The 20,309-nt window shown below is 34.8% G+C and overlaps 1 protein-coding gene across 1 annotated transcript in view; it reads right to left on the reverse strand.

Annotated features, from left to right (window-relative positions):
• Nucleotides 1–20,309, reverse strand: part of LOC125660784 (receptor-type tyrosine-protein phosphatase T-like) — a 73,896-nt gene that overhangs the window by 13,925 nt on the left and 39,662 nt on the right. The window contains exons 6-14 of the mRNA XM_056147742.1: nucleotides 17,175–17,309; nucleotides 16,810–16,941; nucleotides 12,444–12,578; nucleotides 10,482–10,616; nucleotides 9,784–9,918; nucleotides 8,404–8,538; nucleotides 7,720–7,854; nucleotides 6,335–6,469; nucleotides 5,650–5,784 (exon numbers count right to left, since the gene is read on the reverse strand). Coding sequence (XP_056003717.1) covers nucleotides 5,650–5,784; nucleotides 6,335–6,469; nucleotides 7,720–7,854; nucleotides 8,404–8,538; nucleotides 9,784–9,918; nucleotides 10,482–10,616; nucleotides 12,444–12,578; nucleotides 16,810–16,941; nucleotides 17,175–17,309 — 1,212 coding nt within the window. The remainder of the gene's footprint in view (nucleotides 1–5,649; nucleotides 5,785–6,334; nucleotides 6,470–7,719; nucleotides 7,855–8,403; nucleotides 8,539–9,783; nucleotides 9,919–10,481; nucleotides 10,617–12,443; nucleotides 12,579–16,809; nucleotides 16,942–17,174; nucleotides 17,310–20,309) is intronic.

The following is a 20,309-nucleotide window of genomic DNA, read 5'->3' on the forward strand; positions in this document are numbered from 1 at the left end:
ATATGGCTCATGGTGGGTGTTGCCTGTCGCCCGGGGAAGCTTACACCTCCAAGACACATGACTCCACATATGGTGGATCCAGGAGTCAGTGTTTGCCCAAATATCTACTTTGCATTGCTTATTGAAATTATGAGATTGGTCACTGTTCGTTATCTTCACCTTTCACAATATACCCGACTTTTTCAAGTTTATAGCGGACATAGTGTATACGGAAAATTCCTGATTGCGAGTGTATAATTGTAGATGTCCAGTTGTGTATGTATTGTATGGCTAGAGCAGATGTTCGCCACTTGTATATTATGGCGAACACATGCATTTGAAGAACATTGTTGGAGAACTCATGAAATAACAGGAAATGCGTTTGCGGCTACAGAAACGTCGCGTGAATGATCGACAAAGCGTCGCCACGTAATGAAGACTGCAAACGACTGTCGTGTAAAATGTGGTAACTCTTTAGTCAATATATTTCGTTTCACCATCCTATGTAACCGTTTTCGATTTCAAGAGACAAGTCTACTGGTATTCCTACATAAGGCAACATAAAAAGCATTCAGCTTGTACCTGGTACGCGTGGAATCGTCTGTAAAATCATATTTTTGATTGAATGATTGTATCTTGTTTAACGTCTTGCTTGAGAATGTTTCACTCATATGGATAAGTCACCAAGACTGGTGAAGGGCTTCAAATTTAGGCCTATGATCAACGCTTACGGCCGTCATAATTTTGTTATATTGTTGTTATATTTTTTGTTATTTTTATGAGTGCTGTATATGTGCTTGCGAGTGTATGAATGTGTATGCTACTTGCAAAATTGGTGAGCACGATAATAAAGATATTTGCACATACTCTTTATCTTTCCGCAAAGAACGCTTCGTAGCGACGGATTATTTCCATGCCATTGTCACACATTGTGAAACATATATTGGACTTTTTTGTTAAAGTCAATATTTAGACTCAAAAGAATTGTGATAAAAATAAAATTGATAATCCATACTTTGAATTCGCTATTGTTAGATGAAAAAGCTGAAGATAACGGGCAATGATCAATATGATCAATCTTATAGCTTTCAATTCGTCATTTATATTTATCGACCACGTATCATTTATTAAAAACAATAATTTCCATTGATATGTCGATGTAATATATCCTAGTGTGCTCGAAATAAAAGACACCACATAGTCGTCCACTTCTGTTTCATACTTAAATATTTTATTAAAAGTAGACACTGACAGCAATTTAACAACTCAATTTTATTACAAACAGGTTTCAACTTCCCATAATTATGTAACAATAGTTCATTATCACCTACATATGGTGTTCACACATCTCACCTGATTCGATATGCAAGCTATTGGTCTGCGTGTGGTAACTTTTTAAATCAATGGAGGGTATTAACAAACAAGTTGATGGTGCAGGGATATCAATAATCTCCTTTAAAGTCAGCATTTTGCAAAGTATATGATCGTTATAACACTCTAGTTAACCAATGCAACTTATCATTGGGTAAAAAATTGTCGGACCGATTGTTAGTCCGTTCTCGGTACACTGATGTTGACTACGGATAACTGTGTTCACCTGATCAAGGTATAGGGTTCTTGGCAGGTGTGACTGGTCGATAGGAAAAAACTTACTCCTCTAAGGCAATTGATCACACCTATATCCAGGGCTTCGTGTTTGCCCACCTTTTTAGTTTGTATTGTTTACAGGATTTATGAGATTGATCACTGTTCGTCGTGTTCACCTTTCATGAAAAATTTCAAAATCGAGAACATCGCTAGCGGAGACCCTTGGAACTCTAGAAACGGAATTCTGTACTCAGCAACATTAATTTATCCCTCTTGTCACTCTGACTGGATTGGATAAACCAATTATTCCATAGCAAAATTAATAGGTAAAGAACAGCTTGCCAATGTTGTTATGAAACACGGCAGGGGCGCGGGTATGTTAAGGCAGGTCATTCTCCATTTATGCACGTAAACTGCATGATTTTTAAAATGTGTCCTACACAGAGAGAGGGAGCTACCAACTCTTAACAAGAGGCCCATGGGCCACATCGCTCACCTGAGTCACTTTAACACATGGAAAACGAATTTCCCATTGTTATTCCATTAACTTTTCAGGAGCCATGTCAGATTTTAAGAAACTTGATTCTGTACTATGTTGGGGAGGTTCAGGTACATTGAAATACTTCTGGCTCAAAGGTTCTTAATCTGAACTATGCCGTAAAGCTTCCAAGTAATTTTTTAACTTTTCTGGCACAGTCGTTCTTGAAAAGATTTCCTATATTAAGACATATGAAATACAGTTCCCCCTATTGTGGACCCACCCCGACCCCCGGGAGCCATGATTTGAACAAACTTGAATCTGCACTATGTCGTAAAGGTTCCATGTAAATTTCAATTTTTCTGGCACAGTGGTTTTTGAGAAGAAGATTTTTAAAGATTAATTATCTTACATTAACACATATGAAAAACGGTTTCCCCTATTGTGGACATACCTGACCCCCGGAGATAATGATTTGAACAAACTTGAAACTGCACTATGTCATAAAGGTTCCTTGTATATTTTAACTTTTTTTGGCACAGTAGTTCTTGATAAGAAGATATATAGAAGTTTGAAGGTTGTGAGTCCCACTTTTCTTTTACCCAACTCGTCACATTATGTAGAATACAAAGAATGGAGTGTGGTTTTGCTGCCCGATGAAGGTAAATATGTGATGGGGATGCTTTTGTTTTTCACCGTTGGCTGTGGAAGTCCAAATTCTTCAGCATAATTCTGGATGTAGTCGATTGCGTTCTTAAGATCATCGAAATTGAAAGCATTTGATGGGCGTTTGTTCTTGTTTTTGTGTGTCCATGGAACATGTCCATTTTCATTCATATGGGAAACTAGATTTTTCACATACTTTGATCCAACTCCGTAGGCGAAAAGAAAGGAACCTTTATAAATTTCTTGATTTTGGAAATAGTATGCGTATTTCTTCCTTTTCCTCTCTTTCCCACGTTGGGTATTGCTACCAAATCCAGTACACATCAGTCTTCCCATTATAAACATGTCCTTTTCATCCCTAGTGAGTTCCTTTGTGGTCAATATTGAGTTCTGTATCTCTTCTACACCGATATTTTTCAAACAGTTTTTACCACAAGAACAGGCTGTAGTAGTGTTCTGCTTTAAACTTTGAAGATCGTTGTATCCATTACAAGCAGTGTCCTCCTCACCTTCACTTTGACTTTCTTCGTTGTTGTCGGTGAAACAGTTTCTTCCAAACATATCGATTTTGTTTCTGATAGTTTCTTGTCGATCAAAGCCTTTGTTGATTTCATCATCACTGCCATCATCGCTTACATCACCGTCGGAGACATCTAACACAGGATTGTATTTCGATAATCTTGTGGGCCTATGGGGGAAATACTCATCGTCTAAGTGTCCTAGATCCTGTAAAGTAAAAAGTATGGATATCAAATTAGTATTGGTGTTAAAAGACAGCAATAGGGTCATATTCTTTATTTAATGGGTAGGTGTGAATACAAAATTAATGTTTGTAGTGGTTAAAGTATATTGGTTTTTAAAATCAATTTTGAATATATATTTATCTTTTATCGATACCAAAATATACTAGTATAGGGACAATCAATTTATTCTTTTAGTCTGCCTACCTTTCTGACAATTAATTTATGTTATTGTGATTTCATAGTTTTAGCTACATGTATAATACATTTTTAAAAAATCAGTTGTTCTTTATGCAAAATTATATATTTAGAAGTACATGTAAAGTGTTGAAAAAGTGGTATTTGGAAATAATATATAATATACATTATTAGGATTTTTAAAATGTAAGCGCCTTTAACTTCAACAAAGTTACAGTTCATTTAAAATCAATTAAAAACAAATCACTGCTTGAACGTTATTTAAAGAATAATTAATTCGATATCTAAAGCAACACCTTATAAATAATCATTCCTATGAAAATACTTTAATGTTTATATTAACTTTGAAAATAAAAGATAATAATGTTGAAGAAAAAAATGAATTTGCAATTTAAAAAAGAAAAGAAAAAGCGCAAATTTTGAAGAAAAAAATGTTGCCCATAGGAGGAATTAAACCGGGATCTTCGTGTCAGAAATCGAGAACGTTCCCATTTGACCATTTCGACGTTACAAGATCTACGTAATAAAATTAATACAGTATTGTCAGAAAAAAAATAATCTTTTGATAAACATTTTGTTTACTGTTGTCAAGTGCCTCTATTAAGTTCATAATCAATAGTTCTTTAAATATATCCGTTTATTAGGAGAATGTTTACCCATTATTATACTTATTCTACGACTATTATCATTAAATGACAGTGCCGACATCGTTGGTTAGTGTTGTCGTCTGTTTACATCAGATCACAATATTATCGTAAGCAATATACCTAGTAAGTCTTACATATTTTAATATATAGACATACATGTAGTTTTGTGAACAATATTTCTTTAATGAGAGTAAGCTCTGTATATATGCACAGTTACTTTTAAGTTATTTTACTTATTTTGATTATGTACAAGAATATAGAATCTATAGGCCCTATGTAGATCCATGTAGGCATAAACGTACACTGTGTTTTACGGGGACAATGTAACAAAATTTAAATCTTAAACTACATGTCATTAGAAAATTAATGCGTTACCTGTAGATCCATGGGATGCCAGTAGTTGTGGTATTATCTCTGTTGAAAACTCTTTTTAGCGGTCTCGTTTTTTTCCCCCGGCAATTATCGTCTGTACAACAACGTTACTTTTTTGATCGATTGTGACGTTTTTCCATGAACGTCACGAAGGTCCCTTTTCGCTTTACGCAACTCATATATATATATATATATATATATATATATATATATATATATATATAGCTTGTTTGGATATGGTATGGATAGGCACTTTTATGAGATCATGTATCTCAGATATAGTTGAGTTGTCGATATGCAATCGTGTTTTTTTTTTAATGGTATTACTTGAATTGTTGATGGTCTTAACATTGTTTCTCGAAAATATTTGCTTCAATTTGTAGACGATATTTTTGCGGTACTGTCTGCATTTTTTGCTTTAATGAAATCGCTCTCGGTTTATCTGTTGTTGATATGAATATGCAAAATGTCTTAAAATCATACCGAGTTCACACATTATATGTCTTATATTGAATGTTAAAAATACTTTGCAAGCATATTACACTATATCCTCTGTAAGTTTACGCATGCCGGTGATATTTGAAATTAGTCGCCACATTTGGCATTTTTTACCCATGGATTCTTTTATCAAGACAATTTTGTACAGATGATTGAATGACATAGCAATGTTTTCTACTGTTCTCTAAGCTTTAGAAATCAATTGAGGAAGCAACGGGGTGATCAGTATATACACACCCCTACAGAATAAAAACTGAAATGAAATTGTTACAGTTCACAATGTATTGAATTGCTGCATGGCGTAATGAGTGGAAGCAAGCATCAAATGTAGAAAAACAATGTCCACATAATACATTCATTCTTTTTGAATTTAACAGGCAACATATCTTTGTTTTCTCGCGTAATGACAAATAAAAATGCTATTTTCTATTTCATTGTTGTAGATTTTTTTTTCTAAAGGTTTGAAATAAAACTTCATTCTTACCGTCACAAAGAGGCTTTTCCCAGTTTTCCTGACATCCGGTTGGACAAGTCCCATTGTTCTTATTACAGACTGCTGAATTTGCACAATTTCCGCAAGCAGTGGAACAGTTTTGACCGTAAAATCCATCTTTACACTCTTTCCATGCAATAGGTAACACAGGATAATACGAAGAACACATTACTTATATGATATATAATGCCTACATATGCGGTGGAAATATATAATTCGCATTTATTAACTTCACCTTTTCAAGTAACATTAGTGGATCCAAGTGGTAGTAGTAATTATCTATATTTAGGAAATAACGCATCGGGGTTATTCACAATGACTGACGGCAACTTTTTGAACGTTTAATAATTTAGAGTGTAAATCAACAAGGAAGCTAAGCACATTGTTCATGGCATCTGTATCATAACCACTACGTTCATTAAAACAAGGACTAAAGCTATGGACATTTTTAAAAATCAGGAGTTTAATTATTCTATTTTATTTGCTCTATAAAATTCGTCTTGTAAATCATGTGCAGGGGTATTAAAAGCATTATGAACAAAATATGTATCTATCTTCCACGGTATTACAGAAGTTCAAAATTTCAAATGGGTTTCAATTGGTGAATTTTTTTCGGAAAAATGAAATCCTTTGGCGGGTGTGTTATCACCAAATGACATATGACGTTTATTCTTACCGTCACAAAGGTCACCTTCCCAGTGATCTTGACATCCAGCAGAACAGGTACCGTTGTCCTTATTACAGGCTGTTGAATTTGCACAAAATCCACATTCAGAGGAGCAGTTTCCCCCATAGTATCCATCTTCACATTCTTCAAAAAATAAGTCATACATGTATACAAAAGCATGTTTTGTTGCATTGGTTAATTGTACAATGCAATGAGTTGATGTTCTGGAATGAAATAATGTGAATTGTATGAAGACATGCACATATTTGGATAGCAAACAAGAATACCGACTTAACGCAGGTTAGCACACACCATGGTGTTCTAGATTTTCAAAACTAAACATATAACAACATGGATAATCAAATCAGAACTGGCATCCCAGTTTTCTTGACATCCAGCAGAACAAGTGCCTTCATCTTTGTTACAAAATGTTGAATTGGCGCATTTTCCACATTTGAAGGAACACCTTTTCCCGTAAGATCCATTTTTGCATACTTTGTGAAATAATCATGTTAATTAAAAGCAACAGATAGAAGGACCTTGGATACAACATGAAACGGGTTTCAAGGCGTCCTATTTACACACACACACACACACACACACATATATATATATATATATATATATATATATATATAGCTTGTTTGGATATGGTATGGATAGGCACTTTTATGAGATCATGTATCTCAGATATAGTCGAGTTGTCGATATGCAATCGAGTTTTTTTTTTTTTATTACTTGAATTGTTGAAGGTCTTAACGTTGTTTCTCGAAAATATTTGCTTCAATTTGTAGACGATATTTTTGCGGTACTGTCTGCATTTTTTGCTTTAATGAAATCGCTCTCGGTTTATCTGTTGTTGATATGAATATGCAAAATGTCTTAAAATCATGCCGAGTTCACACATTATATGTCTTATATTGAATGTTAAAAATACTTTGCAAGCATCTTACACTATATCCTCTGTAAGTTTACGCATGCCGGTGATATTTGAAATTAGTCGCCACATTTGGCATTTTTTTACCCATGGATTCTTTTATCAAGACAATTTTGTACAGATGATTGAATGACATAGCAATGTTTTCTACTGTTCTCTAAGCTTTAGAAATCAATTGAGGAAGCAACGGGGTGATCAGTATATACACACCCCTACAGAATAAAAACTGAAATGAAATTGTTACAGTTCACAATGTATTGAATTGCTGCATGGCGTAATGAGTGGAATCAAGCATCAAATGTAGAAAAACAATGTCCACATAATACATTCATTCCTTTTGAATTTAACAGGCAACATAGCTTTGTTTTCTCGCGTAATGACAAATAAAAATGCTATTTTCTATTTCATTGTTGTAGATTTTTTTTTCTAAAGGTTTGAAATAAAACTTCATTCTTACCGTCACAAAGAGGCTTTTCCCAGTTTTCCTGACATCCGCTTGGACAAGTCCCATTGTTCTTATTACAGACTGCTGAATTTGCACAATTTCCGCAAGCAGTGGAACAGTTTTGACCGTAAAATCCATCTTTACACTCTTTCCATGCAATAGGTAACACAGGATAATACGAAGAACACATTACTTATATGATATATAATGCCTACATATGCGGTGGAAATATATAATTCGCATTTATTACCTTCACCTTTTCAAATAACATTAGTGGATCCAAGTGGTAATAGTAATTATCTATATTTAGGAAATAACGTATCGGGGTTATTCACAATGACTGACGGCAACTTTTTGAACGTTTAGTAATTTAGAGTGTAAATCAACAAGGAAGCTAAGCACATTGTTCATGCCATCTGTATCATAACCACTACGTTCATTAAAACAAGGACTAAAGCTATGGACATTTTAAAAATCAGGAGTTTAATTATTCTATTTTATTTGCTCTATAAAATTCGTCTTGTAAATCATGTTCAGGGGTATTAAAAGCATTATGAACAAAATATGTATCTATCTTCCACGGTATTACAGAAGTTCAAAATTTCAAATGGGTTTCAATTGGTGAATCTTTTTCGGAAAAATGAAATCCTTTGGCGGGTGTATTATCACCAAATGACATATGACGTTTATTCTTACCGTCACAAAGGTCACCTTCCCAGTGATCTTGACATCCAGCAGAACAGGTACCGTTGTCCTTATTACAGGCTGTTGAATTTGCACAAAATCCACATTCAGAGGAGCAATTTTCCCCATAGTATCCATCTTCACATTCTTCAAAAAATAAGTCATACATGTATACAAAAGCATGTGTTGTTGCATTGGTTAATTGTACAATGCAATGAGTTGATGTTCTGGAATGAAATAATGTGAATTGTATGAAGACATGCACATATTTGAATAGCAAACAAGAATACCGACTTAACGCAGGTTAGCACACACCATGGTGTTCTAGATTTTCAAAACTAAACATATAACAACATGGATAATCAAATCAGAACAAATCAGAACTGGCATCCCAGTTTTCTTGACATCCAGCAGAACAAGTGCCATCATCTTTGTTACAAAATGTTGAATTGGCGCATTTTCCACATTTGAAGGAACACCTTTTCCCGTAAGATCCATTTTTGCATACTTTGTGAAATAATCATGTTAATTAAAAGCAACAGATAGAAGGACCTTGGATACAACATGAAACGGGTTTCAAGGCGTCCTATTTACATATATATATATATATATATATATATATATATATATATATATGTATGTATAGCTTGTTTGGATATGGTATGGATAGGCGCTTTTATGAGATCATGTATCTCAGATATAGTCGAGTTGTCGATATGCAATCGTGTTTTTTTTTCTATGGTATTACTTGAATTGTTGAAGGTCTTAACGTTGTTTCTCAGAAATATTTGCTTCAATTTGTAGACGATATTTTTGCGGTACTGTCTGCATTTTTTGCTTTAATGAAATCGCGCTCGGTTTATCTGTTGTTGATATGAATATTCAAAATGTCTTAAAAGCATACCGAGTTCACACATTATATTGAATGTTGAAAATACTTTGCAAGCATATTACACTATATCCTCTGTAAGTTTACGCATGCCGGTGATATTTGAAATTAGTCGCCACATTTGGCATTTTCTATCCATGGATTCTTTTATCAAGACAATTTTGTACAGATGATTGAATGACATAGCAATGTTTTCTACTGTTCTCTAAGCTTTAGAAATCAATTGAAGAAGCAACGGGGTGATCAGTATATACACACCCCTACAGAATAAAAACTGAAATGAAATTGTTACAGTTCACAATGTATTGAATTGCTGCATGGCGTAATGAGTGGAATCAAGCATCAAATGTAGAAAAACAATGTCCACATAATACATTTATTCCTTTTGAAGTTAACAGGCAACATATCTTTGTTTTCTCGCGTAATAACAAATAAAAAGCTATTTTCTATTTCATTGTTGTAGATTTTTTTTCTAAAGGTTTGAAATAAAACTTCATTCTTACCGTCACAAAGAGGCTTTTCCCAGTTTTCCTGACATCCGGTTGGACAAGTCCCATTGTCCTTATTACAGACTGCTGAATTTGCACAATTTCCGCAAGCAGTGGAACAGTTTTGACCGTAAAATCCATCTTTACACTCTTTCCATGCAATAGGTAACAAAGGATAATACGAAGAAGACATAACTTATATGATATATAATGCCTACATATGCGGTGGAAATATATAATTCGCATTTATTACCTTCACCTTTTCAAGTAACATTAGTGGATCCAAGTGGTAGTAGTAATTATCTATATTTAGGTAATAACGCATCGGGGTTATTCACAATGGCTGACGGCAACTTTTTGAACGTTTAGTAATTTAGAGTGGAAATCAACAAGGAAGCTAAGCACATTGTTCATGCCATCTGTATCATAACCATTTCATTTCATTTCATTTCATTAAAACAAGGACTAAAGCTATGGACATTTTTAAAAATCAGGAGTTTAATTATTCTATTTTATTTGCTCTATAAAATTCGTCTTGTAAATCATGTTCAGGGGTATTAAAAGCATTATGAACAAAATATATATCTATCTTCCACGGTATTACAAAAGTACAAAATTTCAAATGGGTTTCAATTGGTGAATCTTTTTTCGGAAAAATGAAATCCTTTGGCGGGTGTATTATCACCTAAATGACATATGACGTTTACTCTTACCGTCACAAAGGTCACCTTCCCAGTGATCTCGACATCCAGCAGAACAGGTACCGTTGTCCTTATTACAGGCTGTTGAATTTGCACAAAATCCGCATTCCGAGAAGCAGTTTTCCCCATAGTATCCATCTTCACATTCTTCAAAAAATAAGTCATTCATGTATACAAAGGTATGTTTTGTTGCATGGGTTAATTGTACACTGCAATGCGTTGATGTTCTGAAATGAAATAATGTGAATTATATGAATACACGCATATGCTTGAATCGCAAACAAGAATACCGACTTAACGCAGGTTAGCACACACCATGGTGTTCTAGATTTTCAAAACTAATCATATAACAACATGGATAATCAAATCAGAACAATACCACCTGCGAGGACACGTTTCCTCTGCTTTTTAGGAGAACGTTGGTTGGAAAAGTACATGCACTTCTTAACAACTATGATGATTAACTTCATGTTTACCTTCACAAATCTCACCACCCCAATGTTGAATGCATCCTTGAGGGCAGGTTCCATTTTGTTTGTTACAGAATGTCGAGTTTGCACATTTTCCGCATGTAGAAAAACAATTCTTCCCGTAATGTCCGTCTTCACATTCTTGATGAAAATAACAATGGGTTATGCTTCAATTTAGACGATTGACTTGGGTAGCGACATAATCTTCCTTGAATATGCAGTACTACACATGAAAGGCCACCGGCCTTATAGGATATGAGTGGTCCTTTGCGAAGGAGACGTTTGCATGATAAAATCCGTAACTTTGTCGTTAATTGTTATTTGTAATGAGTTTAAACAATTGAGTGGATACTTAAGGAAACCGACAAAATGACGACGTGATACAAATATGTTGATGGTTTGAATTGCATGCATCTGCTAGCTGATAGGGGGGATTTACTATAAACAAATTACAACGCTGCCTGTTTGGTACAATTAATCAATTTCTTTTTTTTTATATTAATTCATATTGAAATAAACCAACAACAGATCACGCATGTTTAGTCATAAAAAATCACGCGAACTCTATTCACAGATTGTAATAAATTTTATTATAAAATAAAATTACTTCCTCATCACCAATACTAGCAAAATAGTTTGTGTTATTGACTTCTTTCAGTGACGCTGATTAAAATTAGAAGTAAACGTCCACAGTTTAAATGTTGATACATACCGTCACATAGAGGGCCAATCCATTGCGCCTGGCACCCGTGAGAACAAGATCCATTTTCCTTGTTACACAATGTTGAGTTTGCACATTTACCACATGTAGAGGAACAATTTGCTCCATACATTCCATCTCTACATTCTTCATGAATATTCATATATTTGAAGTTAGTTATTTAATCAGAGCTTGATGTGTTATAATTGCACTCATTATTTATCCTGTTTTATTAGTTAGCATTGCTTAAAATGAAAGATAAAATTTCGATCCGTGAATCATAAGATATCCTCTAAACGTCCCCATCATTTACATATGTCATCATAGGAAAGTTGTGTTCATTGCAATTTGAACAAAATAGTCTTGCTACTTCCTCCTGCAATAGGCTAATTAATTAGTATATTTGTATCTATATAGAATAACCACAACTAGAATCCAGCATTGCTAAATAAGTATATGGTTGCATTTAATACAAGTGACACCCCTTTTCAAGAGTATGCTTCATTAACGTTCAAGTTCATTTTGTATCAAAGAGCAAGGTAATTGAGAGCCGCTATCAGAAGAAAGTGTCTCCGAATCCAACACTAATTTAGCTTCTAAATTAGTGTTAATCTGGCATAAACTTTATCACCCCTTAGTACTAATATTCCAAAGAAATAATCAAACCGAATCAAATAGCAATTAACCATTGTACATATATTGTAAATGTATATGATTATTGTTGTTGAATCAACATGTTGGACTACGTAAGTAAAATACATATTCTGAAAAAAAAATGCAAAATTGTACTAATTTGTGTATTACCATCGCATCTAGTCCCTTTCCAGTTTTCTTGACACCCTTCTGAACACATCCCAGTGGTATTGTGACAAACAGCTCCTGATTTACAGTTTCCACATTGCTGGTTACAATCCCCTCCATAGAATCCTGGCATGCAAACTAAAAAAAAAATAAGATAATGTCAGTCATTTACATCATCAGGTTCCATGTTAACAATTAGGATGATAGCGCAGTGTATTTGGAGTCATGTATTAACATATTATTATGAAAAGGGTGTACGCACTCAAAGTTGTATATTGCTATTTAATACATCTAAACTCTCAATGAATTTGATTGATTTATTTTCATTACCACCCCTAACCCCCGCAAGCACTCCTTAAAGATAGCTGTAATCCTACGCACAAGTACTCTGGGGTTAATATAAAGATATTCCAGAGTTCCTTATTAGCAATATCGTCGTTCGCGATCAACACTAGCAATAGTTTGTTGGGATTCTTATGGACATCTATACTACTTTGTTAGGTGGCCTGTTTTATGGTATCATTATTATCGGAGAGGATGTTGACCAACTATCTATTTTGTATTGCTTGTAGGAGCTATGAGATTGATCACTGTTCGTTATCTTAACATTGCATGTATCTGCATGAAAAGTCCTAGTTGTGGCCTTTTCCTCGACATTAAGCTATTCCAACGAGGTTTTATCTATAACAACCATCATGTTCTACTCATATGTCGATTCAGTGCAAGGTGAAGATAACGAACAGTGATCAATCTCATAACTCCTACAAGCAATACAAAATAGATAGTTGAGCAAACACGGACCCCTGGACACACCAGAGGTGGGATCAGGCGCCTAGGAGGAGTAAGCATCCCCTGTTGACCGGTCACACCCGCCGTGAGCCCCATATCCTGATCAGGTAAACGGAGTTATCCGCAGTCAAATCAGTGTACCAAGAACGGTTTAACAATCGGTATGAAACACGTCAGACAGCATTTGACCCAATGCGAGGTTGTATTGACGAACTAGATCGTTTTAACGACCATAGAATTTGCGAAATGCTGACTTCAATCGAGACTGTTGAAATCCTTGTACCATCAACTTGTTTATAAGTAGCTTACCTCAATTTAAAAACTGACTATACCCAGAACAAGCTCTTGCATATCGAATGAGTTGAGATATATAAACACCATATGCAGGTGATAATGGAATATTGCTACATAAATGTGGGAAGTTGACGATGGAGAAGCTGAAACCATCCCTTTGTCATACAGTTGAGTTGTCAGTTTGCCGTTAATGTCTACTTTCAATAAAATATCTAAGTATGAAGCAGAAGTGGACGACTCTGTGGTGTCCTTTATTTCGAGCTCACAGGGATATATCAAATCGACATATGAATGAAACCTATCATTGTTAATAAAGAAAACGTCATTGATATATCTAAAAGTCGAATTGAAGGTCACAGCAAGAGATTTTTTCTTCTCACGTAGACGTTTTTGAATAAATTCTGCTTCATATGAATATAAAAACAGGTCAGCTAACAAAGGAGCACAATTCGTTCCCATCGGAATTCCAACAGACTGTTGGAAGACCTGATCACCAAAGACCACGAAGATATTGTCAATGAGGAACTCTAGCATATTTTTTATTTCAACTTCAGAATACTTGTGCGTGGAATCAGAGTGGTGTTTAACAAAGTAAGTTTTTGAATGACTGATCACTAGATATGACTATTTCCGTTTTCCGTTTTTGTTGAAGAAGCAACTGTCTATGATGTCAAAAAGTCTAGTCTTTAATTTATCGTTAGGAATGGTCGTGTATAGTGTTGAAAAGTCATAGGTTTTAATGCTATTGATTTGGGAAAAAATCTGTGATTTCAAGTTTACTAAAAGTTCTTTAGAATTTTTTAGAATCCACATTTGATTAACACCACTTCTGGCATATGTAGTATATCCCAGTGAACTCAAATAAAACACCACAATCTCCCACATCTGCTCTGTACTAGATATTTATAAGTAGATATAATAACAGCAAACCAACAACTCAAAGTTATAAGAAACTATACCATGTCAGCTTCCGTAGCGTCAACTTCTCATATTAGCAAAGTCTCAGTATCACCTAGTAGCCAACTCATTCAATACACATAATATTGTTCTGCTTATGATCAGTTTTAAAATCAAGGCAGGCTACCGGCATACAAAACGCTTTTGCGTGGGTTTTGCAGTCTCGTTTAAAGTCGGCATTTCGCAAAACTATATAGTCATTATAACAATTAACTTTCCCAGTGCAACTTGTCTTTGCTTCAGATGCTCTCTGAAGTCCGTCATACCAATTGTTAAGTTCTTCTTTATACATTAATTTTGACTACGGAATACGGTGTGTGCCTGATCAAGATATATGAACACACAGTAGGTATGGACGCTTGACAGGCGATGCTTACTCCTCCAAGGTACCTGATCCAATGTCTCGTATATCTAAGGGATCATGGTTGCCCAACCTTTGATTTTCAGCTTTTCAATCATCTTTCAATTTTATAAATGCCAGTGAGCACAGAATAAAATAGATCATTATCCTCCTAACTGCTTTCTTAACCTGATATTTTATTTAAAGTATATATCAACGACAAATTGACAAGTCAATTTGATGACAAACGACAGGGCTTTCACTTCTTCATCGTCAACAAAGGATATTTATGAAGCAATATTCCATTATCACTTGCAAATCGACTGACTCAACACGCAACAGCTACTGAGAAATAAGTCCATGCCATAACTAGTATTGAATAATCAATGTGTAAGGCTTCGCGTTTGGTGGGCTAGTAGCCTTCCAACTTCGTAATCTAAAAAGTATATGAAGAAAGTAACACAATGTTTCTGTGCTGATGGATTTGGAAAATAATCATATTTTCAATGTTGCATATAAGCCGTTGTCTTTGATGTCATTGGTATCTAATGATATCATTTTCCAACAGTCTGTTGGAATTATCATGGACACTAATTGTGCTATTTTGTTAGCTGACCTATTTCTATATTCATAAGAAGTTAAATGTATTACAAAACCTCAAAGTGAGAAGAAGAGCACCTTGCTGTGGCATTTAATTGACATTTAGATATATATTCGATGTATTATCTATTAACAATGATATTTTTCATTCATATGTCGATTCAATATATCGCAGTGAACTCCAGGTAAAAGACACCATATACTCGACCACTTCTGCTTTATACTTAGATATTTTATTGAAAGTAGATTTTAACGGCAAACTAACAACTCAACTTTATTAAAAACGGGATGATTTCAGTCTTTCAATCATCAACCTCTCATATTCATCTAGCAATATTCCATTATCACCTGCATATGGTGTTTATATCACTTAAAGTAATTCCACCCTCCTGTGATGTCATCAGATTTTGCAAAATCAATGATTTATTTAGATTTATGCATGATAGGAACATAAATTTTGTTGGAGTCTTTTCCTATAGTTATTATAAAAAATCTTGTTAAAAATGAAATATTTCAAAAGTTTAAGTTATAGATGAATAATCAATAATACGTTTCAAAATATTGAATCCAAGGGCAATAACTCTGTTTCTATTGATTTCTTTATCAAGTCTATTATGCGGTGATTTCCTTTATTTTTTACATACATTTTGTATATTTTTGTGAAGATACAGTTTCAAGAAATTGTTATGAATGCTACTATATCGTCATAACCAGTTTTTATGAGATTTTGATAATGCTGTTTAATGAAAATTGCAATTTTCTGACAGTGATATATGATTCTGATTATGTACGTCTCACATCTTAAAAAGTGTGATGACCTATGTATTTTATTTGATAATTTGTTAGTTTTAACTCTAATGAATGGAAATAAATACACATCTTAAACTTGTATCAGATAAAACTGCGAGTATGGAGTTACCTTAACGGATTTAATATGCAACAGTTTGGTCTGTGTATGATCACATTTAAATAGGGGCAAGGTATTGACAAACAATTTGATGATACATAGGTTTCAACCGTCGTGTATAAAGTAATTATTTTGCCAATTTTATGGTTGTTATAACGACCTGGTTTGTCAATACAACCTTTCAATTGAGTGAAATGCTGCCTGCAGGGATCAAACCGAGTGTTCGACCGCTTTTTGCAGACTGGTTTTGACTACAGATAACTATGTTTAGCTGATCAAGATATAGGGTTCACTGCGGATGTAACCAGTCAGCAGGGAATGCTTACTCAAACTAGGCACCTGATCCCACCTTCGGTGTATTCAGGGGTACCTGTTTGCCCAAATATACATTTTTATTCCTTATGGGCTTGATGACATTGAGCAATGTTCGTTATATTCACCCGTCATAACGTTTTCGATGAGATAAATATACATACGTTTACATGTGTCTGCTATCCACTGATTTCGACAACCATTATCACATCCTCCTGTTGTTCTATTGCATGAATTGCCACCTCTGCAGTATCCACATTGGATACAGTCTCCATTCAATATGTAATGGTTCTCGGGACAAACTGTTAAAGCAATATGTCGGTATGTAAGTATTCACAGGACATATTGTTAAGCAAATGTTTTATTCATTACAAATCTGATTTTGTATACTTTCAAGCCTCCGTTTTATCAGGAATTTCATTGTTCTCGGCATAACAACCAAACACATATCCACACATTTATCCAGTTTGGCTTTTTGTGTGTGCAAGTATTCCAAATTTAACGATCTGAATGACTTAGTAGGCTTTTTTCTTACCATCACACTTGGTACCATTCCAGTTATCCTGACATCCTTGTGGACAAATTCCAGTATCATTGTTACAAACAGTTCCTGATTCGCAGTTCCCACATCGCTGGTTACAATCTCCTCCATAGAACCCTGGCCTGCAAACTGTGATACAAGAGGTCAGTTTATAATCATTTAAACCACTTATGTCAGTGTTAAATGGAACACCGAAGCCAACGGATACATTTTGTGTTAAGCATTCACAAAGCGTTCTTCGTCAACTCGCTGTTCGTTCAGCGCCCAGTCGTATTTCTTTGCAGAGTGAATCGGAACTCTGAAATTCAGCAATTGATCTTCATAATGGGGGGGGGGGGAAGGAAAAAATGGACAAGGGTGGAAAGAAAATTTTAAATAACGTAGGGTTATTAAATCATTAAACATGTAACTTGTTTGCCAAATTCGTCAAGTGAATTGCTATTTCTATCTGAGTAGTTACAGCTTTAACAAATAAAAGCAGAAAATTCCTTTTTTTGGCAATGAAAAAAATAAAATCTATATTTCATTCTTTTCTAAATCATTGAACCGAATTAAACATTCGTGTAAATTGGCTGCAGTCGTGTCAACAGTTCTTCCCACAAAGGGAAAAGAAGCATGCACTTGTACCAATCCCACTCAAATCAGCTTTAATAATTTTCGGTCGAATCAGGATATCTGATTCTTCAACGTAATGAAAGTCCTCAGTCGATTTGAAACTTCAACTCACTATCATAATATAGTTTCGTCAACGTGAGGATAAACCTAACTTACTGACTGGAAATAGCATCATTTAATGATGTTACAATTTTGAAAGTTCAAATAATAGTGCAAACATTGTATTTTGTTACATAATACTATTTTTATTTTATTTTATTAAAAATGTGCAGGTAATGACAAACTGATTTGATGAAAAGTTAAAATAGCGAACAGTGATTAATTTCATTACTCTTATAAGCAATACAAAATAGATAGTTGGGAAAACACGGTCCCCTGGATATACCAGAGGTGGGATCAGGTGTGTAGGAGGAGTAAGCACCCCCTGTGGACAGGTAACATTCACCATTAGCCCTATATTCTGATCTGGTAAACAAAGTTATCCGTAGTCAAGATCAGCGTGTCAAGAGCGGCCTAACAATATGTATCAAATACGTCACACAACATTTGACTCAATGATAGGGTGAATTGGCAAACTAGATCGTTATAAATACCATAGAATGTGTGGAATGCTGTCTCGAAACGAGACTGTTAGAACTCCTACACCATCAAATTGTTTGTCAGTAGCTTGCTTCTATCTAAAAACGTATCGTACACAGAACTAGCTCTTGTGTATGGAATTAGTTGACTGATATAAACACAGAATGCAGGTGATAATGGAATATTACAATCTAATGATAAGTTCACAATCGCTATAATATGATCTGACATAACTCCACTAGGGTCATGTCCACATAACCTTTTGGTTTTGCGATAACTAGCAGCCAGTCAGATTGCCTTATATGGACAGCGATGGCTATTCAGGCGGTTCCCGGCAATTCGTAAACAAGTTGCAGTAATCGCTTTCCCAGGAAGTGAATTGCACACTATAACATTGTTGTTCTTACATAAGGAATTCTAAACTTTTGCAATTATGCCGAATCTATTCCGAATTAATTAATTGTGAATTGCGCTTTATGTATGCAAGGTGAAGATAACGGACAGTGATCAATCTCATAACTCCTATAAGCAATATAGAATAGATAGTTGGGCAAACACGGAACCCTGGACACACCAGAATAAGAATGGGCATGATTTGAATAGTTTTCAAGATGGTTTACTTAATTACCGCGAAAAATACGGTGCATTGTGACGTCACCTCTAGCTTCGATTTTTTTTCCAAACCAAACAATGACAGCCATTTTCCTTGAATTGTGACGACTTCATAGCTATATAGTTATGGGAAAGTTGACACTGGAAAACTTGAAATCATCCCGATTGTCATCAAATTAATTTGCCTTTAATATCTACGTTCAATAATATTTTTGTGTATATGGGACATGTTCCTTAATTGGTGACCCATTGTCCTTTTTTTAAAATTTGTAATATATCGCCATATCTATCATAATAAACTTCAAAAATGATATATTTTTGACTGCCATAATACTTCCTTTGTTGAGTGTTGCTATTTAAGATAAATATGTTATTATGTAAATATCTATAAAAGAATAGATTAAACCCTATGCCACAATGCAAGGTGAATATAACGAACATTGATCAATCTTATAACTCCTATAAGCAATACAAAGTAGATTGTTGGGCAATAATGGACCCCTGGACATACCATAGGTGGGAACATGTATCTAGGAAGAGTAGGGATCCCCTGTTGGCCGGTCACACCCGCCGTGAGCCCTATATCCTGATCAGGTAAACGGAATAGCCCGTAGTCAAGATCATTGTGCCGATAACGGCCTAACAACCAATGTAAACACATAAGATAAAATTTGACCCAAGGATAGGTTATATTGACAAACTAGATCGTTATAACGACAATAGAATTTGCGAAATGCTGTCTTTAAGCGAGACTGTTCAAACCCTTGTACCGTCTTCTTTTTTTTTTGTCAGGAGCTTGCCTCGATTATTCGCAGAACAAGTTCTTGCATATCAAATCAGCTGGGATATGTAAACACCATATACAGGTGATAATGAAATATTGCTACATAGATATGGGAAGTTGACGATGAAGATGAAGAAGCTGAAATCACCCCTTTTGTCATCCTTGATTGTCATAACTGCTATAAGGAGTTCATAATAAAGAGTTGGATATAACAGGGGTGGGATCAGGTTCCTAGGATGAACAAACATTCCCTGTTGACCAGTTACCAAGGGCGGTTCAACAATCGGTATAAAACAAGTCAGACAGCATTTGAACCAATGGTAGCTTGTAACTACATACTCGATTTTGATAATACGATTGATCTCCCTTTTTTCTTCCATAATTAATTATTGATTGATTGATTGATATTTTTCAGTTATCTGGTGGCGCCTAGTTTTTGTTGGTGGAAGAGAGAACCCAGATTCAATGTACCTGGGCAGAGATCACCGACCTTCCCAAAGTGAACTGGGAAACTTCCTCACTTACCGGAGCGAGCGGGA

The sequence above is a fragment of the Ostrea edulis genome, chromosome 8, assembly GCF_947568905.1.
Source record: "Ostrea edulis chromosome 8, xbOstEdul1.1, whole genome shotgun sequence".
NCBI classification, from domain to species: domain Eukaryota; kingdom Metazoa; phylum Mollusca; class Bivalvia; order Ostreida; family Ostreidae; genus Ostrea; species Ostrea edulis.